The sequence below is a fragment of the Lagenorhynchus albirostris genome, chromosome 1 (genome assembly GCF_949774975.1).
Source record: "Lagenorhynchus albirostris chromosome 1, mLagAlb1.1, whole genome shotgun sequence".
NCBI lineage: Eukaryota > Metazoa > Chordata > Mammalia > Artiodactyla > Delphinidae > Lagenorhynchus > Lagenorhynchus albirostris.
This window is the reverse complement of record NC_083095.1, coordinates 15,732,444-15,757,555: the sequence shown is the minus strand read 5'-3', so window position 1 is coordinate 15,757,555 and position 25,112 is coordinate 15,732,444. Positions and strand designations below refer to the sequence as shown.

The 25,112-nt window shown below is 40.6% G+C and overlaps 1 protein-coding gene and 1 pseudogene across 1 annotated transcript; both read left to right on the top strand.

Moving 5' to 3' along the window:
- Positions 1-1,892: 1,892 nt before the first annotated feature.
- Positions 1,893-2,918, top strand: GPR65 (G protein-coupled receptor 65). The gene has a single exon (XM_060166050.1). It carries the CDS (start codon positions 1,893-1,895, stop codon positions 2,916-2,918), a length of 1,026 nt encoding a protein of 341 aa, XP_060022033.1.
- Positions 2,919-24,345: 21,427 nt separating this feature from the next.
- LOC132529494 (trafficking protein particle complex subunit 2-like) lies at positions 24,346-24,907 on the top strand (annotated as a pseudogene).
- The last annotated feature ends 205 nt before the right edge of the window (positions 24,908-25,112 follow it).

The window sequence follows — 25,112 nt, the reverse complement described above, 5'->3', positions numbered from 1 at the left end:
CTCTGATCTTAGCTCCTGCTTCCTTTTTTTCCTCTCTGGAAGGTTTCCCTATTTATTTAAAGGCTGTTTAAGAGGGGGAGAGATAAATTGGGAGATTGGGATTGACATATAAACACTACTATATATAAAATAGATAACTAACAAAAACCTGCTGTATAGCACAGGGAACTCCACTCAATACTCTGTAATGGCCTATACGGGAAAAGAATCTTAAAAAAAAAAAAGAGTGGCTATACGTATGCGTATAACTGATTCACTTTGCTGTACACCTGAAACTAACACAACATTTGTAAATCAACTATATTCCAATAAAAATTTAAAAAATAAAAGGCTGTTTATTCATATTTTTAGGTGTGGAAAAATTAGGTGATTTCAGGAATTTTAGTGCTCCATTTTGTGTTAAGAGTGACATATCCTATGGGCTCTGGATATGGTTTACTCTCCCAGCAGAATACTGGTGCCTTGTGGTGGCAGGTCTCTTTTGTGCTAAGGGCGCGTCGACACTTGGAAAGGGACGGTTTTGAGGTCCTGTAGGCCTCACAGCACACAGGAAGAGGACATGTCTTCCTCCCCCTACATGGTGACTCTACAAAGCTTTCTGTGAAGATTCCCCTCAGATAAATCACCCAAAGCACTAACAGGACTCACTAGCAGAGGAATAAAGCTAGTATTTCTCTATTCCAATATGGAGAGAAGGATGGATTCTCTGTTCCTACGTGGATGTACATCAGACATTTTTAGAAAGCTAACCTAGTAAACAATCAGGTATAAATGTAGAAACTGATGACCACAGATCTTACCCAGAATGGAGCACATTCTGCCCTCTCTTTCACAAGAGTACGAGAAAGATAACGTAAATCAGCCCACAAAGAAAGCAAAGGAGAAACAAATGAGGTAGTGTTGTCTAATTATTTACGAAGTTTCAGCAAACTGCTATATTTTCAAGTGCTTCACTTTATCAAACTTCTTGTGACAATTTTTTCTTGGCTAATAAGCATATTTTGCAAATAAGTGCCTTATACATAGATTGCACACGAAATAAAAAAATTGAAATCCTATAATCATACAGTTTACCATACACTCAAATGCATTTACTGATTACAAACAAATAATTGAATCCGCCATCTTTTTTTTAAATTAGCTTCTAAAATGACTTTTAACTTTAGTTTTGCGTGCTTAGATTGTGTCTAGTGAGCAATATAATTCCCTCTAACCTGGCATCCCTTGGATAATTCTTATTTGAAAAAGGTCAAATATCTCAGCCTGATTTCATTTACTGAAGTCAATTAGACAATTTTCCCTTTTTAAACACCTTCATTGTATGCAATTTCATGCATTTTGATATCCTCAATAAATTAAATAAAATAAGATTGTTTCAAAACTCATGATGTCTCTTTTAAGCACCCAAACTATTCTAGTTTGTCTTTCATTACAGAAATGAAGCCATTTTAAAAAGAGATGTCAACCTTTGTGAAAATAAAGCCTTCTATATTCACGTTCGCACCAATCTCCTCTGAGTTTCACGAAGAAAACCAAACTGAAGACAGCATTCTATGAAAACTGATGGATAATGTGGCGAATCCTCCAGGGTTCTTCATCAGCAGGCTGTGAGAATAAGCACATGGACTTCTGCACATTAAAATCACTGATCACTTTAGTAACTGCCGGGAACCTGGATCCTGACTTCCAGCCATCGATACCTGTGTGAAATTTGATCTCCACTCATCCTTTAAGACCATTGATGAATCCATCAGAACTTTTGAAAGCAAAGGACACCTGAAGAAATCTTAGTGAAAGAGAGTTAGGTGTTGAAAACAAACTACCAAGAGACAAGACTTATCTTGGTACTTACCATCTAAGAACGCATATAATCAGCACATAAAAAAGAAAACATGAACAGCACATGTATTGAAGAACAGCATGACTTGGATCACTATTTGTTTCCAGTTGTTTACATCTTTGTGACAATAGTCAGCATTCCAGCCAACATCGGTTCTCTATGTGTGTCTTTTCTGCAAGCAAAGAAGGAAAATGAATTAGGCATTTACCTCTTCAGTTTATCCTTATCGGATCTGCTGTATGCCTTAACTCTCCCTCTATGGATTGATTATACTTGGAATAAAGACAACTGGACATTCTCTCCTGCCCTGTGCAAAGGGAGTGCCTTCTTCATGTACATGAACTTTTACAGTAGCACAGCTTTCCTCACCTGCATCGCGATTGATCGGTATTTAGCAGTTGTCTACCCTTTGAAGTTTTCTTTTCTTAGGTCAAGAAGATGTGCATTCATGGTGAGCCTTTTCATCTGGATATTGGAAACCATCTTCAATGCTGTCATTCTGTGGGAAGATGAAACAGCTGTTGAATATTGTGATGCCACAAAGTCTAACTTTACTTTATGCTATGACAAATATCCTTTGGAGAAATGGCAAATCCGGTTTAACTTTGCTAGGACGTGTGTAGGCTATATGATACCTTTGGTCATCATAATGGCTTGCAACCAGAAAGTCTACAAAGCTGTGCAGCAAAATCAAGCTACAGAAAACAGTGAAAAGAAGAGAATCATAAAACTACTTGTGAGCATCACGTTGACTTTTATCTTGTGTTTTACCCCCTTTCATGTGATGTTGCTGATTCGCAGCGTTTTAGAGCATGATGTGAGCTTAGATGAACGTATGTTTGACCATAACAAGCCTGGGAAGCAGAGTTATAAAATCTATAGAATCACAGTTGCATTAACAAGTTTAAATTGTGTTGCTGATCCAATTCTGTACTGTTTCGTAACTGAAACAGGAAGATCGGATATGTGGAATGTATTCAGAGTCTTTACTAAGAAGCTTAATAAATCAAAAGGACAAGGAAAAAGCATACTTTCTATGTCTACAAAAGATACTGTGGAATTAGACATCCTGGAATAGAACCAAGGTCTAATTTTTTAAAGTTATGCAATATTATACCATCAAGATTATATTTTCAAAAGGAAATCTCAGCATGAGAGGGGAGTAAATGTTCCCACTGAGGGACTATTTTAATCCTCTCCGATGGAAATATTTCAAACGTGTGCTCTATAGCTCCCTGACTTTTATTAAACAAGAATGAAACAAAATTGAATATATTCCTAATGACTCAGGGTCATCACTGTAGAATGGCAATTGCTTTTGCATCTGTGCTCTAATCGCTCAGTCCAGTAAGATGTACTGGACCGTCTGTTTTTAAATTGGTGAGCTTCGTGTCTGGTTGTTGTGATTTTTCTCACTCTTTCTATGGATCTCAGGCTATCATTTCTCCCAGCCAACAACACCAACTACTAAATACTGCTTCTAATCTTCTCATTAGATAACAAACATTTATTGAGCCCACTCTATGTGCTAGGTTTTGTGGTAAGTACTGGGGTTACAACAGAAATGATCTCATAAGCCTTTTGAAGTTTGGAAACATAGCCACTGAGCTTGTAAGTGTTCTTTATAAAATAAAAGTAAATAGTCTCTGAGTGAGAGTCTGAAGGCCTCATCCATGATATAAAGGACATGAGCTTTGTGAAAGTTCTTTCAGTTAATCAGAGAACTTTTTACTTTCTTTAAAATCACAATTTTTAAAATTTTGATTCTTTCAAAATTTGCTGTTGAGTACAGTATTAGAAGTTTAATGTTTAGACAAAAAGATATACTATAAACAAAAAAGACATTTATTATATTAAATCTTACATTCAGAGACTTCTTTGGGGGTTTAGAGTATTTAGAGAATCTTGATATAATATATTCTTTTATATTTATATTTTCTTATTACAGAAATTACTCCGCCTAGTTTTAAGTAGGCATCAGGTAAACATTTTTCTTAACCAAAGTATTTTTTAAGATTTTCGAAGATGTTTTTATCCTCCTATTCTCCTTTTCTCCTTCTCTCCCTTCTCTTTACTATCTGTTCCTTCCAGTCCCCAAAATTGATCAGATAGTAAATGTCTTGGTATCATTTGTGCCCTCATATTAGAAAACAAAAATCTGATAACAAAAAAGACAAATAATGAATTTCTAGATATACATTGAAAAAACTCAGTTAGTGCACAAACCGACTCCATTTTCTATTAAAGTTGTCCATGACAGTTTGGGTGCACAAGAGAAAACCACCTTGCTTTGAGGCCCTATGTGCTTTCTCTGCTCTTTGCACTTTTCTCATCATAAAGTTTCTGGAGAATTAATAGATTGAGTCTGGGCACCCTGAGATACACTTATACATACTTAAAGGCTAAAGATACACCAATGAAACGAAAAGGAACTAAAATAGTTTGGGCTGTTCGATTCTTTCCTGATAAATTATTGGCAGCACCTACATTGAATACGTGTGAAAGTAAAAGATCAGGAACAATTTTGCCCACATTGGAAACTCAGATGCAGATTGTCTTGTCTGAGGTCACACAGTTCGTTGGAAGCAGAGCCACATCTTGAGCCCAGAAACCCCGACTTCCCTCCAGAGTTGCTATTCCTCCTTCATGCGTTTATTTTTTGGGTTTTTTTTGACATTTCTACCATTTCTTTCTTTAGGGATGCAAAAGGCATATATACATGGAGAGTTGTTCAAGATAATCATTGGATTTAAGATAAGAATAAGGAGGAAAAGGAGAATTATTTCATAAATTAATACCTCTGGAAATAAAATAAGTCATATAGATAGCAATTAAGCTGATCTGTTACAGAGAACTGGTTAGAACTTGACCTCAGTTGGTTATATCAAGAGATGTGGCAGATACAAATTTGTGGCCCCCTTAGTAAGAACGTTCTATTTAGTAAGTAACAGCAAAACCATTGATCTAACATGTAAGTTCCAAAATGAACCAGGCCGCCAAAATCTATAAGCAGGGCCAACCATGGAGAACCCACATTAGGAGGATGCTCATATGGTTTAGGGTAAAGCACTCTAGACATGATCTAAAATTATGGACAATCCCAACATTGGGAAGTTAATCCTTTAGTCTTGAACGGCTTTATAGGTTCCTGATTACAGTTCTCCATTAAACTAAAAGGATTTCTGGAAGGAATAAGACCTTGTAGCTATTATTACCTGGGACACCTTTGTCAGAAGACCTAGATTAGAACACCAGCAGTTATCCACTTATGAACCGTTTGATCTCAAAAAATGTTCAGCTCTCCCTAAGGCTCAGTTTCTATAAACAGCAGGGAGAGTAGCATCACTTGCTTTTAACAAGTAGATGTGAAAACACTTTGTAAACTATGATGAGTTTTCTAAATGTTTCTTATTATCAGTTATTCTCATCTTCATCATGATTAGTGGATAGCTACCCACAAGACAGAACAGTCCCTGGAGGCACTCTGAGCATAGGAATATAGCAGCGTGAGCTAGTAGGGGCTGGCTCTCACACACCACTGCTATGGTTACTTCTCCCAGATGGTTCAACAAGTCCATTATGGTAACTTAAGGCCCTTTATTGTTGCTTCCACATCCTCAATAGTGCCTGCTTCTAGGAGTTCACATTTCTGAGGAGACACATGCTATGTACATCACCATAAACAGGTAGAGATCCATTTTTAATTTAAGTTTTTGACCTTTTGTTCTTTATTCAGAATGTTATTTTTTATTTGAATGAACTCAATTAGACATCTTGATAGGTCAGTGAAGAGACTGAGAAGAGCTGTTTAAAACCTCCCTTTTCTCTACCTAGTCTGGGAGAAGCTTCATGGGTGAAGAAGTTAAAAGACATAAAAAAAATCACCTCATTTTGTTCAAATTACATAGCATCACTTCCCTAGGAGCATCCTGAGAAAATTTGTCTCTCCGACCTGATTTATTCCCTTTTCTCTTTTTAATTTAAGCTAAATGTTCTCCCCAAGAAATTATATTTCCAATCCTTAATGTTATGATCAAATACATAATTATTTACCAATTGCTTCTGTTGACTTCGCCTGTTTTTAACTAGACAGTACCTACTTTTAAATAGACTTTGTGATGCATAGCTTGTAGACATTTCTGTTTAAAACATGTTTATCTTGCCCTGGGCTTCTTTTTTGCCCAGACATCACTGTCATCATTCTGTCATTTACACGTGGGCCTCTCTTCTGGTGAAACCCATCCACAGGTTGCTATGGAAACACATCAGCTACAATAACACCCTGACCTGTGAAGGCCTTTGTGATTAGAGACTTCTTTGTCTAGGTCCATCAGGTGACTCTGCTGTGAATCAGAAGTCTGTTCATCCAATAGATGCTACAACACACAAAGAACACATACTCATAGACTCCAACAACCTGCCTCACCTCACAAAAACAAACAAACAAAAATTCCTTGGGACCTTTTAACCTATGTTTGTACTCTTTTGCAAGATGTCTAATAGCAACAAGTAAAACACATATGACCTCTTTGCCTTCTGAAATAATGCACACATGAGTGTTTTATTTTCTTGTTTACTGAGTCAGCAGCTGGGAGACACTGTTGAGATTCTTCCCTCCCCTTCCCTCCTCCCTTCTTTCTCCTTCAACCAGAAGTGGCTGCCAAGGAAGCCATGGTAAGAAAACTTGTATCTGCATTGTTTCCATTGCTCTACTATTCTGGAAAAATCTAGTTCTGACTGAGATGTTTTATTTACATGTCCTGGGGCGAAAATAACATAAGGTTAATTTAAACGAAAGCAGGGATGTCCTGTTTTATTCTTCGTTCATGGTATAAACACTTGATTCAATTCAAGTTAAAAAAAAAATTTTTGACCCCTATTATTTCTTTTATTCTTTCACATTTCATACAGCTTACCCATCACGACAGTGTGATGGTAGCATTTGTTAGTTGCGTTAGTTGAATGCCCCTTGTTTGCAGGAATAAGGTGGCAATGGCAGCATCGGGTCAAACCTGGGTGAGGGAAAAGTGATGTGGGAGCTAAGATTCCTCTTCTTTTCCAAAGATCCTTTTCTTACGACATCATTTGTTGCTGGCCAAGAAAAATCACACTCAAGACTTGTCTGTGGCCACTAGGTGTTGATCGTGTTCTATTCAGGACCCTGTAGTTCACGGCTAGCTGCCACCCCCCAGAAGCAAAGAGGAGCTTAGAATGACATTTTTCCATCCAAGAAACAAGAAAGATTCCCTATGAATTGGAAATGAATAGGGGCAACTGCTGAAATTCAGTTTGCATTATTTATTTCTCTGCTTTCTAGAAAGCTCAGTAACCATCAGATAATTTCACTTGGTTTAAACTCCCTATGTCATTCTAATTTTTTTTTTTTCCATTCGGTTAAATTGGTCAGTCTACATGTGAGAGAACGTAGGCTAAATCATATAATTTCTGCAGGATCGTGGGTATAACACTGATGACTTGTTCTAATTCAGCTAACTTACCCACGGAAGAAAGTACTGGCCACCTTTCACATGAAGAGAAACATAAAACATATGAGCTGTAAGCAGTTTGCAATTTTGTCTACTGTGATGAAATTATAATCTATGAAAGTCAAGATGTAATTCAATACACGTATGACTTTCATTTCTAATTTATTACTGTTAGATCTCAGCACTAAAAACTTCCATCTGTTATTTTGAATTGTTTAAATCTGTTCTTCCCCAAAGAACAGTAATACAATCATCTTCTAGTTTAACACCATTTGCATATCATTAAACACATTAATGGCTTATAATCTACTTTTCTTCTGCCTAAAATTTTCTTAAGCTCTTTATGAAGCACCAGTGGGTTTTTACACATTTAAAAAATAGGTTATGATTCCTCAAATAATGTTGTAATTAGGTGTTCAAAAAGCAAGCCAATACAGAAATGGGCTAGGGAAGTCTGCATGTCATTGTTCAGTGCAAACTTTTAAATAAAAATACAAATTTCATTATCTAGGAAATGTGTGTTCAGTTAATTTCAAAATCAAATACAATCAAGAAATCTTGTTCTGCAATGACTGGACTTGCCCATGATATGAAAAATACTAACTTCAGTTCTCAGCATTTCATCAGTCCTTCTTGGAAATGTGATTGAACTTGTAAACATCCTTCTAAAAGAATCCTTTTCAAAATTATTGTAAAATTTCTGATCTTGCTTCTAAGACTACTGACACTTACTAACAAATAGATTAACTTGGAAACCCTGTTTTCTTTTGATAGTTAAATGGATCAAATCAAAGAATTGAGATAATGGACTAAAAAGTGCCTCTGTAGGAATGCCACAGAGTGGCGTACCGGCAACCTTAGAAGCGTGTGCATGATAAGTGCCAGCTCTGTTAAGTTTTATTAGTGTTTTAAAAATATATATAACAGGGGTGGGACAGGGAAGGTGGGAGGGAGACACAAGAGGGAGGAGATCCAGGGATATATGTATAGCTGATTCACTTTGTTATAAAGCAGAAACTAACACACCATTGTAAAGCAATTATACTCCAATAAAGATGTTTATATATATATACATACATATATATATATATATATATATATAAAAATAACAAAAAAAAATCCTCTGTCATACCACTCACCCATTCATGGAAGTGACACTCGCTGATGCTAAGGAAATCTGTTTTGAATCTTTGGGGCAATGCCTTCCGTGCTTCTCTGGCAGTTCACCCAAGAAAGGAGCATGTGACACCCTATGTTCAAAAAGACTATGGGACAGGGACTTCCCTGGTGGCGCAGTGGTTAAGAATCCACCTGCCAATGCAGGGGACATGGGTTCGAGTCCTGGTCCGGGAAGATCCCACATGCCGCGGAGCAACTGAACCCGTGTGCCACACTGCTGAGCCTGCACTCTAGAGCCCGCGAGCCACAACTGCTGAGCCAGCGGCCTAGAGCCCACGCACTGCAACAAAGAGTAGCCCCCACTCGAGACAACTGGAGAAAGCCCACGCGCAGCAGCGAAGACCCAACGCAGACAAAATTAAATAAATTTATTTTTTGAAAAAAGAAAGAAAGACTATGGGACAGAAAGACCTAATGCTTTTCAACACTCATCCAGTTCCCCTTGGATGAAAGAATTGCCAAGCCAAATCAGGGTCTGGAATAAGCAGAGATTCTTGCTCTACAAATCTTGTTCTGACTCCTAAAAGGACTATTATTAAGGGTGTTCTCACTGGTAATCGGAATTGTTTGTTAAGTGAATAAAGTTCTTTAACGGAATGAACTAAAAATGGTACAATTTCACCCTTTGTCCTAACCTCAGAGTTCAGTTTCTGAAACCCTTGGAACTATTTGTACTTCCAGTTGAAAAACTTTAAGATTATATGGGAAAATGAGGTTACGGAGAAATAGTTTTAAGAAAGATTTTATTAATATTTCTTACATTTGTTAAAGTAAAATAGAAACAAATATTTTCAATGACATTCATTTTAAATTGGTAAAAATAGGTATTATATTGATTAACATCTATCATTCTGTGCTCATGAAAATTTTTTTTTAGGTTGTTCTTCCCTTAAATTTTTAGTCAGCTGTTCATATATGGACTAAATTTTGTTGCAGACTATACAGTGCCATGACTGCCTCTATTCACTGACTCAGTGCTACAAAAAAAATACGTAACTCCCAGCCCACATACCACCAAGCTATAGGAAATTCCATCTCAGTCATTACTGGGCTGTCCTTTTTCAGGTTCACACCAGAATCAGGGAGGTTTACATGATGTTAAGAAAATGGAGGAGGGACCTTTGATTTCCAGTCTCTAACGATCACAGTTGACAATGACATTATCTAAGCTTTCAGTGGTTCTTTGAACCTCAGTTATTCTTCGCTGCCTCCCTGATTATCCTGGGGCCAGGGCTCATTGACAAGACTGACTAGAAGCCAGCTAATGACCCAGAGTCCTGTGCATCAGGTCGACATTCTCTTCAAAATCCACGTGGTTTCTTAGGAGTGGAGCACGTACTTAAGTTAAGCCAATCAAAATAGATCAATTCCCTGGAACTATGATTGGTTCAGTGGTGTCCAGGTGGCTTAACCTGCTTAAAATGCTGGGACAAAGGCTCTTTGTTTCACTCTGGATGATGTCAAATGACGATGAGCTTCCTGGAATTTCCGTGGCCATTTTGTGGTCATGAAATAGCCAACATACGGAAGAAAGAACTCAGGGAATCAGAGCACTGGAGCTGGTTCTTCTGAGATAATGATTCTCCACACATGGCAATTATGTGAACCACATCAGCCAGCTTATTCTGTAAATCAGTCTGAGTCAGATATTTTTTCCTTTCTTGAACCCCAAAGGGTTCCATTAGGGTCCTAATGGAATGTGGAAGTGCACATGGAAGTGAAGGTGAAGGTGATGTAAGTTACAGACTAACATTGTTGAAGAAATAGGACTGAAGAGGTCTGAAGGAAAGGACAATGGGGACAGCTCTAGCTTATGAAATTAGCAGCCCTTGTTACTTTTTTTTTAACATCTTTATTGGAGTATAATTGCCTTACAATGGTGTGTTAGTTTCTGCTGTATAACAAAGTGAATCAGCTATACATACACATACATCCTCACATCTCCTCCTTCTTGCATCTCCCTCCCACCCTCCCTATCCCACCCCTCTAGGTGGACACAAAACACCAAGCTGATCTCCCTGTGCTATGCAGCTGCTTCCCACTAGCTATCTATTTTACATTTGGTAGTGTATATATGTCCATGCCACTCTCTCACTTCATCCCAGCTTACCCTTCCCCCTCCCTGTGTCCTCAAGTCCATTCTCTATGTCTGCGTCTTTATTCCTGTCCTGCCCCTAGCTACTTCAGAACCATTTTTTGTTTTTTGAAGATTCCATATATATGTGTTAGCATACAGTATTTGTTTTTCTCTTTCTGACTTACTTCACTCTGAATGACAGTCTCTGGTCCATCCACCTCACTACAAATAGCTCAGTTTCGTTTCTTTTTATGGCTGAGTAATATTCCATTGTATATATGTGCCACATCTTCTTTATCCATTCACCTGTCGATGGACACTTAGGTGGCTTCCATGTCCTGGCTATTGTAAATAGAGCTGCAATGAACATTTTGGTACATGACTCTTTTTGAATTATGGTTTTCTCAGGGTATATGCCCAGTAGTGGAATTGCTGGGTCGTATGGTACTTCTATTTTTAGTTTTCTGAGGAACCTCCATACTATTCTCCACAGTGGCTGTATCAATTTACATTCCCACAAACAGTGCAAGAGTGTTCCTTCTCTCCACACCCTCTCCAGCATTTACTGTTTGTAGATTTTTTGATGATGGCCATTCTGACAGGTGTGAGATGATACCTCATTGTAGTTTTGATTTGCATATCTCTAATGATTAGGGATGCCGAGCATCCTTTCATGTGTTTGTTGGCAATCTGTATATCTTCTTTGGAGAAAAGTCTATTTAGGTCTTCTGCCCATTTTTGGATAGGGTGGTTTGTTTTTTGATATTGAGCTTCATGAGCTGCTTGTATATTTTGGAGATTAATCATTTGTCAGTTGTTTCATTTGCAAATACTTTCTCCCATTCTGAGGGTTGTCTTTTCATCTTGTTTATGGTTTCTTTTGCTGTGCAAAAGCTTTTAAGTTTCATTAGGTCCCATTTGTTTATTTTTGTTTTTATGTCCATTTCTCTAGGAGGTGGGTCAAAAAGGATCTCGCTGTAATTTATGTCATGGAGTGTTCTGCCTACGTTTTCCTCTAAGAGTTTTATAGTGTTTGGCCTTACAGTTAGGTCTTTAATCCATTTTGAGTTTATTGTTGTGTATGGTGTTAGGGAGTGTTCTAATTTCATTCTTTTACATGTAGCTGTGCAGTTTTCCCAGCACCACTCACTGAAGAGGCTGTCTTTTCTCCATTGTACATTCTCGCCTCCATTGTCAAAGATAAGGTTGACCATATGTGTGTGGGTTTATCTCTGGGTTTTCTATCCTGTTCCATTGATCTATATATCTACTTTTGTGCCAGTACCATGCTGTCTTAATTACTGTAGCTTTGTAGTATAGTCTGAAGTCCAGGGGCCTGATTCTTCCAGCTCCATTTTTCTTTCTCAAGATTGTTTTGGCTATTCGGGGTCTTTTGTGTTTCCATACAAATTGTGAAATTTTTTGTCCTAGTTCTGTAGAACAAACAGAACTAGTTTGTTGGTAGTTTGATAGGGATTGCATTGAATTTGCAGGTTGCTTTGGGTAGTATAGTCATTTTCACAGTGTTGATTCTTCCAATCCAAGATCACGGTATATCTCTCCATCTATTTGTATCATCTTTAATTTCTTTCATCAGTGTCATAGTTTTCTGTGTACAGGTCTTTTGTCTCCTTAGGTGGGTTTATTCCTAGGTATTTTATTCTTTTTGTTGCAATGGTAAATGAGAGTGTTTCCTTAATTTCTCTTTCAGATTTTTCATCATTAATGTATAGGAATGCAAGAGATTTCTGTGCATTACTTTTGTATCCTGCTACTTTGCCAAATTCATTGATGAGCTCTAGCAGTTTTCTGGTAGCATCTTTAGGATTCTCTATGTATAGTATCATGTCATCTGCAAACAGTGACAGTTTTACTTCTTCTTTTCCGATTCGGATTCCTTTTATTTCTTTTTCTTCTCTGATTGCTGTGGCTAAAACTTCCAAAACTATGTTGAATAAAAGTGGTGAGAGAGGGCAGCCTTGTCTTGTTCCTGATCTTACTGGAAATGGTTTCAATTTTTCACCATTGAGAACAATGTTGGCAGCCCTTGTTACTAAATGGTAGCAAAATAACTGCTTTATCAACTGTTTTCTTCTATGTCCTGGGACTCAGAAAATGCCTACCAAGGCTCTCCCATTAGGGAATTGTTAGGAAAAACTCAAGACACTGGAGTCTTTGGGCTTCTTTTTATAGCCCTCAATAAGGTCCCACAAGAGAAAGGTACAATAACACAATTTTTTGTGAGACCTTTCCTGATATATTTTCAAATCTAGAAAATATTGCTGCCCGAGGGGCCTATCCCCTGGAGCAATATGTTTTCACGCTTCAGGAAAAGGGGGAATTTTAGCTAGAAAAGGGAAGCTAATATTAATTGTGAGTCACTCGAGAGCAGAGTCTCAAAAGCTAGACATTATGGAGAAAGAAAAGAATTTTTAAAATCCCTTGCGCTCCCATTTCATACCAAGAACCAGGCCTTGATGACTTAAATTTGGATTTTTCTTTAAGCCAAGGGAAGTGATGATGCAGCCATGATGTAAACAAAAAGTTCCTGTTTTGCAAGAAAATGGAAAAGCCTGGCCGCCTGACTCCAGTGGACTGTAGGGAGGAGGTAGTAAAAATTACAATGAGGACATCAGAGGCAAATGTGGCACCTCATGGCCTGAGGAGCAGCAGAAACTTCAGAGTGTGTAGGGGAGAATAGTCAATGCTAATAATCCGCTTTCCCTGCAGGGAGCTGCAAGTCTCTGGGAGAAGTCCCGTATGCATCCTGATACACAGCAATGTGGTACAAAACTAGAGATCAGCCTACAGTTGTGCAGGTTGAGCACTGCACAAGAAATCCATGTCTGTAGGGCAACACTCATTTCACAGACATCATAGATTCATACATTTATTATGGCAGTTTTAGAGCATATGGCAGCAACAAGTTCTAACAAAATCAGTGTGACAATGTCCCAACACTGGAAGGAGAGTGTCTTAAGGAAGACTCATCTTTTTCTAATTTGCACAGAATGCCATGTGAGTAGCTTAACCCTGCCTTTCCCCTGGCACCACAAGATTATATAAGCATCTTCCATTTCACACAGCCTTCATGGGAGGAGCTAGGAAAGGTGGAGTATATTTGAAAGATTGAACATCTACCCCAAAGTAACTGAGTTAACCCAATAAGACAGTTTAAGCAGGAAGAAGTGGATATATCTTTAATTCACAAGGAAAATAATTTTTTGCTCCCTGCTATCCAGCAAGTTGGTGATTCAGACCAGCGTGATCATTGTCTCTCAGATGCCCAGGTTTTGACTAAAGGGGGCCCACTGGAACAGAGAGAGAGGAGAACATACCTTTCTTTAAAATAATCCTGTCTACCTGTGACCTACAAGTCAGGTTGACTACAGGTCCAATCACAAGTGCAATGGTTCTCAAACTTTCATGTTTATAAGAATCACCTGGGAATCTTGGTTTAAAAGATTTTTATTCAGTGAATCTTAGGTGGACTGTGAGATACTGCATTTCTAACAAATTCCTAGGTAACGCCAATGCTGCCAGGCCCTGGGTCCGGGTGTTGAGTTGCACAGTTTTAGAGTCTAGAAAGTGGTTCTCGGACTTTCACGTGCAACTGAACCACCCTGAGGGCTTGTTGAAACAGAGTGCTGGTCCCCTGTGGTATTGTGATTTATAGTAAGAAATATCTGGTCTTCATCCTCATTTCTAGCACAGAGCTCCTAACACTCTTGTAATTTCCTAAGTGACAAGAGCACCAGGAGCATCTTGTGTTCTAATATTTGGCGTTTGACCCCATCCCTGAACCAGGGCTCCTGAAACCCTTGAAATTTCCTTGGTGATAGGAATTTTAATGAGGTGACTGGGTGGGCTCCTGAATGGCTCCTGGATGAAGGTTGGTCACCTGAAAGAACAAGCCATGGTTAGAAGCTTGGAACTTTCAACCCCACCCTCCTTTCTCTTGAGAAGGGAGAAGGGCTGAAAATGGGGTTCATAGTTCATCATGCCTACATGAGGAAGCCTCCATAAAAATCCCCAAAGTATGGGGTGTGGAGCTTCCAAGTTGGGCAACACATCCATGTCAGGAGGGTGACACACCCCTACTCCACAGGGACAGAAGCTCTTGAGCTCAGGACCCTCCCAGACCTCGCCCTGTGTGTCTCTTCACCTGTGTTCATCTGTATCCTTCTTCATATCCTTTAGTAAACTGGTAAACCTAAGTGTTGCCCTGAGCTCTGTGAGCCACTCTAGCAAATTAATCAAACCTGAAGGAGGGTTATAGGAACCTCTGATCTGAAGTCCAACTGGACAGAAGCTGTGGGTAACCTGGGCTCCTGCTACTTGTGACTGGCCTCTGAAGTGAGGCAGGAGCCGTCTTCTGGGACTGACCCCTTAACGTGTGGGATCTGACTCCCTCTCCATGTAGATAGTATCAGAATTGAGTTAAACTGGAGGACACCCAGCTGGTGTTGCCGGGATTTGCTTGGTGTGGGGAAAAACCTCCACACATTTGGTGACCAGAAGTGTCAGAAGTGGTGTTTTGTGTGAGTGCTAAAGAAGACACATGGAACACACATAGTAAAGGAAAAACTGGGTATGTTTTTTCTTTAAAGCCCCAATTCCCAGAGCTTCGGATCCAGTAGGGCTAGGGTGGGGTCTGAGAATTTGCATTTCTGACAAGTTTCCCAGTAACCCTGATGTGGGCGAGCTACACACTGAGACCCCAGCTCTAATCTCATGCCACTCTCTCCCAGGATCTTCTTTGTCAATTACCACCTACCAGAGAAAAAGTACTGCCTCTCCCACAGTGAAGGTACAAATGTATACAGCCTGCAGGCAGGGAGTATATCTGTGGGCCCCTCCCACTCCCAAGGCCAGTCCCTACCTGCAGTTTACTAAGAGACAGAAATCATTACGTTTCAAAAACTGTGTCCGGGTAGGTTTCTGGCTGTGGTTTCTAACTCGCAGAATTGAACAGAAGCAATTAGACTGAAAGCTGCCGGGTTTTAAGGGCTGTATAGCCTTTCATCTCTCTGGTCTCATGGCACTGAAATGGAGGCTACATTTGGTTCTTTTGCCAATAGTGCTCTCCTGTATCTCTTCCACCAGGTCAGAAGCTGTTGGAGAGTAGAAACCACATTTTATTCACCTCTGTATCTCTTCCAAGCCCGTGCTCAGCTCTCTTGCTAAAAATGAACATAAAGTTTTGCACATTCTAGATGTAACAGGAATCACATTTAGAAGATATTAAACAGCTACACTTTCTATTCTCATATGACTGATGTTCTCTCAAAGCCCATCCATCATTAAAGCTCAGTTTACTGCCCAGGAAAAAAGAGGGAGGTATCAAAGAGTCATAGTTCATGAAAGAAGATATTACTAAGTGATGTCCCACTGGGTAGAAAGCTGAAGCAGATATACCTTCTGATTCTAGGAGGAAGCCATGAGGTAGAGAAAGCTAGAGCAAGAGAGAGGACATGCCCCTGGGGTCAAATCAAGAGAGGTCAAGGAAGAAAGGCAGAAGCAGAGGGGGCTTTCCTGTTTGGGGCCTGAGGAGGAGACCACATTCAGAGAACTCCTGCAAAAAATAAAAAGAGAAAATGGCAACAGAAGAGAAAAATAGACATGGTAGTATGCCATGAGGGTGCAAAAAAAGGTATCTGGGAACGGTCAGCTCATGTGGGGCAGGGTAGGTATCCAAACACTCTGACATGCTCCCAGAGGTGGAAAGGTGTGGAAGAGTGAGGAGGGCGGTGGGAAGAGCAGGGGGAAACTGACCCTGTGGCAGAAGCTATATGGTGGAAAACCATAGACCCAGGATGGAGGGAGGTGGCTGAGACCCAGAGAATCTGCAGCTTTAGTGAGGACCAAGGTGGCGGAGAAACCCTGGACCCCAGTAGGCCACCACATCGCAAGTCATGCTGACTGCACTGTCAGAAGTTTCTACCAGGAGGATCCCCAGTGGATGGACAGGACATCATCTCAAAGGCTAGAGGGGACCAGGGGACAGCATCAGGACCCGTAGGTGGACATCACCCCTTTCCTCACCACAAAGAGGACAGCTAAGCTTCCCTTCCACCCTGGAGTCATCTTGTGGATATCTAAGGTGAGTCCTAAGAGGAAACAGGAATCTTGACTTTGAGTATTTATCCAAAAGATACTAAACAAATCTCTAAAAGACTGTTTAAGCAGCAGAGCCTGAAATATCCTCAATGTGAAAATTTCAGTTTTTTCCCCACCTTCAGTGGGAATGGGGGGAGAAAGAAGATAATAATAGTTTCTTCTCCACATCCAAATGTCCATGTAAAAATGTGTCCTTGAAACTTAACAAAAATCCGACAAAGTGTGTAGGATTTTGCTGTTACATTCATTTTGTATAAGCCTAGTTTATTTAAGCTGAAGTTTCTTCCACTGGAAAATAATAGCAGAAAATGGAGCTACTGGGAACAGCCCAGAAACAGTATCCAGGACACTGTGTGTGGCAAGAATGGATGGATAGATAATAAGGAGGATGACCTACTCTTCAAAAGTTTCCTTCCTCTTTACTTCAAAACTCATTTTCCCCCCCTCTGGCATTCATCTGTTGAAATGAATTGCCCCTCCCAAGGAGGATACACACAAAGATAGAATGCTAATAACCACAATACCTAGCACCTCAGCTTACTTACAGTAGGCATTGAAGATTTATTTGGTCATTCGATGTGCTAATTAGATTTGAAGAGAGATATCATGAAAATTACGTGGTGTACTTGGTTGATTTAAAGAAGGGAAGACAAGATGAGAGCTCCTAGGAATATCCATGGAGCTGACAAGGGCTGGGTATGGTCATACTTTGTAGTAGCTGCTGTTGGATGGAGAGCAGGGCTACCTGTCTGCTGTCCTAGATGCTCTGGGAACAGAGAATGAGCTCGCTTTGAGACATGACTTTCCTCTTAGTTCCAACTGAGTTGGAAGGTTGGCCTCTTTTTCTCCTTCTCCATATTCTGCTCTAGAGAGGCATTTGAAGAACATCTAGAACAAAATCCTCCTATTATGGGTGAGGAACCTGAGCTCACAAAGGTAAAATAATTTACACAACTCCTAAATGACAGAGACTGGAATAACTTTCAAGCCTCCCAGGTCAGGTTTTTCCTTTACTGCAGACTCCTCTGGATGCAGGCAACAAATCAAACTGTCAGAGGGGGGAAAAAAAATTATTGGCCCAGAGAAGTAAAGTCCAGGGGCAATTTCGGGTATGGCCGAATTCAAATGCTCAACTCAGTTTGCCAGGAAGACATATTTCACCATCATTCCTTTCCACCTTCTGCTATTTTGGCTTTTATGTCATGTCAAAGATGGCTACTGGCACCTCCAGCCTAAGGTTCCACAACTTAGAAAATCCAGTGGGAAGAGAGAGTCTCTTTCCTGACTCAAGATGCTGGTTCCCCTGCCTTTGTTCACTGCTTTAAACCAGTCACTGTGGTTAGAGTTTCTCTCATAGATGACACATGCTCCTGGAGTATAAGACAGTCACACCCTAAGCTCAGAGACTGAAAGGAGAAGAGAGAGTGGCTTCTCAATGGAAAATCAGAATATTGTTACCAAAAGGAGGAGGGAAAAGAGTCTGTTTCTATGACAGCATCCTTCGAGGCTGTGTGGTCCAGATACACCTGTGACATCAGACACACACCTTATATTATTCTCAATTGAAAGGAAGGTTAGTTTATTTAATCTTATGAAAGGGGAGAAAATGGTCTTCTTTTTATAGAGAATAGACACCTTGCACAATGTTCACTCTGGAAGGTAATGTCAGGAAGGATCCTGGCAGGCAACAGGGGCTCACTCTAATTTAGATAATCTAAGAGAGTTTAATAAAGAGATATTTACAAAAGCAAAGGGTGTAGGGGAGGTACAGAGATGGTGCAGTATCTGGAGGGTAGTAACATCTGGGTTCCCTGACCCCCCTGGCCCTGAAGGGGCAAGAGGAGGGGGTGACCCCTAAGCCAGGAGGCACAGAGGACTGTTTGGAGAGGGCAGCGGGACTGAAGCTGTGACCTTTAGTAAGGATACAGCCTCAAAATGGGAGCTGGGGAAACAACAAATTCCCAAACCTTCCTCTCCTCCCTCCATCCAATTTTCTGTAGAAGGTCTCTATTGGGTGACCCATCAGGAGGCCAGAAGCAGGAATCTCATCATTGTGGATCATAAGGTCAGCCTCTCAGAGCACAATGCTGGACAGACAAGGATCAAGATTGGGTCCAGAGGAGGAACAGACAGTATTCAGTTTCTCAGTTACATGTGCACTCTATTCATGGGCCATGAGATGTCTGACTGTATGCCCTTGTCTAAATTCCTACACTGCAGCATTGCCCGCTAAACATCTATAATTGAAATCCTTTGAAACGTGTGCGATTGTGAACATACATGACAACAGCCACAGTGAGGCCCACTGGGGCTTCATTTTGGTTTGGGGTCATAAGACTTGCTCGAGTGTTTGTTCCTTTGTTTGCTAGCTTTGTGGCCTTGAAAAAGCCAGATAATCTCTCAGAGACGGAGTTTCCTCATCTTCAATATGAAGATAATATTTCCCTTGCCCATCTGATGGTATCTGTCATTCAGTACAAATGAAATATCAGATATAAAAGTGTATGGGGAGGGCTTCCCTGGTGGCGCAGTGGTTGAGAGTCCGCCTGCCGATGCAGGGGACACGGGTTCGTGCCCCGGTCCGGGAAGATCCCACAGATCCCACATGCCGCGGAGCGGCTGGGCCCGTGAGCCATGGCCGCTGAGCCTGTGCGTCCGGAGCCTGTGCTCCGCGCAACGGGAGAGCCCACAGCAGTGAGGGGCCCGCGTACCGCAAAAAAAAAAAAAAAAAAAAAAGTGTATGGGGAATGACAAAGTACTAATTTCATATTGATCATTTCAGCCTTTGTATGTGAGCATAGGTAATATAATATGTTTTATTTATGGCTATGCAGTTTGGTAATTCTTACATCAGGAAAAGTTCTAAAGTGCATTTGATGCATTCTATATGTGGCAGTATGTTTTAACCATGTGAAATTTGAAATGAATTAATGAGGAATTAACCTCCAGTTTACTCCAGGATTGCATTGAGGAGATGATTTACTGGGATTCTGCTTATTGCTGGGGGAAAAATAAACAAGGTTAATCAAGTTTTCTGCCTGACAAGTGAGTCACTGTGCTTCTTATCTGTTTATGAGTAGACAAAAGCACAAAACATCCTTGCGTCCCAGTCAGTTCTGCGAGTCCTTTAAAAACTGTACATTAGCCATGGACCTTCCTGCTAACTCTCCCCTGCAGTTTGCTGAGGATATTTTCCATAATATAACTAGACTTATCACAATGTATTTCTGCACTGCTGGCTCCTAGGACAATTGCCTAGATTTTCAAACCCCAGATTGGAAGCTGTGGTTTGATAAAAACTGCTTTGGAGAAAATGGAAACACTCCCCTCATCCCCTCTTACCTCCCCCCTTTCTTCTTAACCCCCATCCCTCTATGAATATCCTGGTTCCTAAGACTCTTTTGATCAGATTCCCTTATTGTCCCAGTTTCATGAGAACTCATCAGTGACAGCTTCCAGGGGTGCACTGAGAGTATACTATGTGTTAAGAACTCTACATCCAATATTTTACTTAATCTCCCCAATATCATATGAAGTAGGTGTTACTATCTCCATTGTATGTGAAAGGACTGAAGCTTAGAGAGGCTTAGAGCAGAAGAATTTGAATCCAAATGTCTCAGTCCAAAGCCTGTGACCCTAACCATCATACTTTATAGCCTATCTGTTTCCATGTTGTTCTTTCTCTCTTATAGTATAAAATCCGATTGATCCTCATAGAAGAATGGGTCTTACTTGGGTCAAGATGCAGAGGGAGTTTTATTCTTCTCATTTCAGAAGACACTTATGTACCCATTGCAGACACATTGCTGATACCTTTTTGGGAAAGGGACAGCCACTATCCCCTGAGGACCCTATGTTAACAGCTGAGAAGGGAATAGCTGTACTGAGTTGCTGTTCTCTGTTAGTCACCATGAAGTCTAGATTCTAATTATTGTGATATCACAATTCAAGGCCATCTGCAAGACAAATGCTCAAAAGCCAGAGTGCTCAGCTTTGCAATATACTATTGTGGTAAAAACATAACACAGGATTTTTTTTTTTTTTTTTTGCGGTACGCGGGCCTCACACTGTTGTGGCCTCTCCCATTGCGGAGCACAGGCTCCGGACGCGCAGGCTCAGCGGCCATGGCTCACGGGCCCAGCCGCTCCGCGGCATGTGGGATCTTCCTGGACCGGGGCACGAACCCATGTCCCCTGCATCGGCAGGCGGACTCTCAACCACTGCGCCACCAGGGAAGCCCAGGATTTTTTTTAATATAAAAAATGTAGGAGAATGCTCAGTGACTGAGAATCTATATATGGAACTTAATCTATTTTTCCTAAATGACGGCTATAAGAGGTTAAGCCCAATGATATAAACTTTACCTTGCCGAATTTCCCCATCAATTTCATGCTGTTCATATTCCATTTCTTTTTACTTCTTAAGCACATTGGAGAAGTATATGAGAAAAAATGCACACTCATCTTTTTAAATATAAGAGATAGTGAACAATTTTATAGAAAGAAAAGAAAAACACTCAACTCATTTATTAATTCTTTTAATGAATTTTTGTCAAGTGCTTAATTTTTGCTGGGTTCCAGGAGTACTGGGAAACTTCTAGTCTAATAGGGGATCCAGGGACAAGCAATGTAATATAGTGAGTATTACAGTAAGAGTTAAGTAAGAAGGGTGAGTGGGCATGACCACAACTGACTCAGTCTCAGAGGGTCTAGGAAAACGTCCAAGAACACTTGCTGTCTCCTTTGAGATCTAACGGCTGAGTAGGCCTTAATCAAGCTGGGGGAGGGTGTTTCAGGCTGAGGTGCAACACAGACAAAAGCCTGGCTCCATTTTAAGGAAATGAAAGTAGTTCAGCGTTGTTGGCACTGTGAGGGAGGAAGTGGCAAAAGATAAAGAATGGAAAGAAGCAGAAGTTAAATCTTAGAGAGTCTCTTAGCTCCGTTAAATAATTTGGACTTTTCTATTAAGGTCAATAAGTAGCTATTAAAATTTTTAAGCCAGTGAATGACACGATCAAATTTGTGCTTTAGGAAGATGATTACTCTTGACTCCAGGTCCCAGAGGACGCTGGTCTGGGTTGGCGTGCTGGTGCAGTGACACTGACCTTCACCTCTGAGGAAGCTGAGCCCTTGTTTTCCTTGCCTTTGTTGGGCCATAGATGTTGCAATACAGCTATGTTTAGACTCTACATACAGAAAACCCATATTCAAATGAAACATCAATTCCTGTAAGGACAAATTTCTGTCTCCCCAGAGTGGAAGATGTCTGTTGTAAACAGCCTGCTACCAAAAGGCTGGCTGATCTCCTTGGTCTCTGCTGCTGGCAGGTTGGGCATTCAAGAGCAGCATTAGCTAGATCAGTGGGGACCCATCAAGCCTCTGCCACACGCCCACTCTGTTCTTGCGCCTTTTGTGCAGCACAGAATCATCCTTCCCCACTGGTCGCTGAGAGACCCCTCTGCAGTGGATGTTCCCTGGGGGACAGTAATATCTGCATACTTTGTGCCCATTCCTATAGGTGAGTCTACATACCTCTTCCCCAGACTTGCTTGTCCCTAGTTTTCCAGTCCTTCTCCTTCCAGACGCAAGGCCAATCAATCATCCATACAAAATGGGTAACCAAGCTTGCTGTTCATCACTTTCTTACTGAGTAATTTCCTATCTCTCCCTTGACTAACGGACAGGTCTAAGATGCAGTTTTTGTGTCTTCTCAGGGGATGGACACACAGAATTGAGCGATCAGTCACACCTAGTGGCAGCCTGCTTGCTAACGAATCCTCATACTGGCTCTCCTTACATCTACTTTCCCCTTGCCCTGATCTCTGGGATTATTCTCAAGCCTTTAAGCTGTGCTTCCAAGGGAGCCCAGGCTAAATGGTTGGCATCAGGAGTGACCCTAGAAATCAAACCATAAGAATGGGATTTTCAAATTAGATTACTAGTGGTAGTTACTATTACCCTGCACTGGGTGCATCAGAGTTGGTTGAATATTCATCCAGGTTGCAGAATTTTAACTGTGACATCACACCAGTGACAGCTATAAAGAAAGTGCCTAAATGTTCTAGATTCATTTTCCCATTCTCACAGGCTGGGAGTGCAGTGGGATAAATTACTATGTTGTCACACTTTTCTGAACATATGGAAGGAAAGCTGTTGGTGATCAGGGGGATAGCTGAATAGGTACTGTGGGTGCTCAGGTGTCTTCGTTCCCTGTGAAATATTTCAGCATTTCTTCTTTCTGATGATTCGGTAACTGGTGGCATTTTCCACCTTCATTGATTCCATGCTCTAAATCAGTGAAACTCTACCCTGATGTGTACAACTGAATTGCCTCAGTGCTTAAAAAACATCAATGCATGTAGGGACTCCATCATTTAAATCAGAATGTCTAAAAGCGGGGCCCAGATATCTGTGTTTTTAAAAGCTCCTCGCATGGTTGTAATGTGCAGCCAGGGTTGATGACAGCACTTCCAGACCAACAGAGAGGGGAGGGTGGAGGGTGACTTACATTCATTGAGCAAGCACTACCATTGGCATCTTCCCTTTTTATATATATATGCAGTTTCAATAACAGTGATATGGGAAAGAGTAATCAGATTTCTTCTTGAAGGAACATGCCAACAGTTTGGTAGAAATACGTATTTGATGCTTGGGGTAAAAGGTGAGTCCTCCCAAGGGCATGTTCAAAACAAAACTGTTTCCAAAAATCGCAGGCATATGACAAGGAGAGGAATTGGATGGCCTTTGTGGGACTGGGAAAGAGAACGTAAAGAAGAGGGATAGGAAAGAATAAAGCACCAAGTAGCCTGCTGTGAGCCTCCAGATCTTCCACGACTCAACTCCCAGCGCTTGGGATTAGGACACCTTGTTGACATAGTAAGTGTTAAGGTTTCTGCCCAGGTGACATGGTCAGTATAAAAACAGGAGCTGGATGGTCAGGAATGTCTCTCCCAAGGTCTATGTCTCAATGTGATAATAGCTAATATTCACTGAGAGTAATTTTAGACATTCAGGAGCTGCAAAAAGAAGTTGAAAGATGCTGTCTGTCCCATTGTGACAGAAAAGAACCTGCTGATGTCAGGAGATCACCTTGGTGATGGGCCCACAGCTAGTGCTACACTTATGAGGCTCTACAGAGAGCCAGTGGGACCAAAAATGCCCCTCCAGGGTGCTAAGCTCTTGAGAGTAATCATGAACCAGCACCTCCCGAAGGGTGTTCTGTGGAACTGGAGTTCTACGGACGTTAAATGAAAAAAATATACAAGGTTTCCTGATCAAAGACGTCGGTCAGAAGGGCTAAATGAAAGGTCCTCCAAAGACTTTAGTTTGCTAAATGAGCCTGGTGAGGGTCCAAGAGGGGAAACAAGACTGCAGCTCTCCTGCATGTTCTCATGAAATACCTCAAAGACCCCAATTCCCTGAGAGTCATTTTGGGAAACATTCCTACAGGCCTATGTATGAATGACTGATGACAAATAGATGTTTTTGCAAGAAATGAACAGAGACAAAAAGATATAAGTACATGCACTTGTACATTTTAAATTTGCCTTCTTTTTAAATCAGAAACAAAAGTAAGTTGTTTTTCCTTTTTCTAGATATAAGCCTTCATCAAAACAAACTGTTAGGCCACGGGAATTCACTGGGCATTTCCGTTACTGGTGTCTCGCCGCAGGGTCTATCTATTGAAGACAATGTCTGGAAGCTTCTACGTTGTCATTGTTGGTCACCATGATAATCCAGTTTTTGAAATGGAGTTTCTGCCAGCTGGAAAAGCAGAATCCAAAGACGATCACCGCCATCTGAACGAGTTCGTAGCTCACACTGCTATCGACCTCGCAGACAGAACATGTGGCTGTCAAACAACATGTACCTGAAGACGGGGGACGAGTTCAGTGAATGGTTTGTTTCAGCATTCGTCACTGCGGGTCATATGAGATTTATTATGTTGCATGACGTCAGGCAAGAAGCCGGAATAAAGAACTCCTTTATCGATGTCTATGATTTATACATAAAGCTTGAAATGAATCCATTTTATGAACCCAATTCTCCTATTTGGTCAAGCGCATTTGACAGAAAAGTTCAGTTTCTTGGGAAGAAACACCTTTTATGCTGAATGCAAAAAATTCGGAAGTAAACAGTGTCACTACAATAGGGTATACTCAGGAATGTGTACATTGTAAGTAACTTGATTAAACAGCATGGAAAAGTTTTAGTTGTAGTCTCAATTTATCGAAACCTAATGCAATTGCTTTCATATTTAAACATAGTATATTCAGTTTCTTACGATTATCAACAGATTGATATTTGCTTGTGAACAGTGTTATTTATGAAGAGTTCTTTATCGGTAATCTTGAAAAATTTCTATTTTAAAAATTGAGAATAAGCTTTTGAATTTCCTCATTCAGATAGCT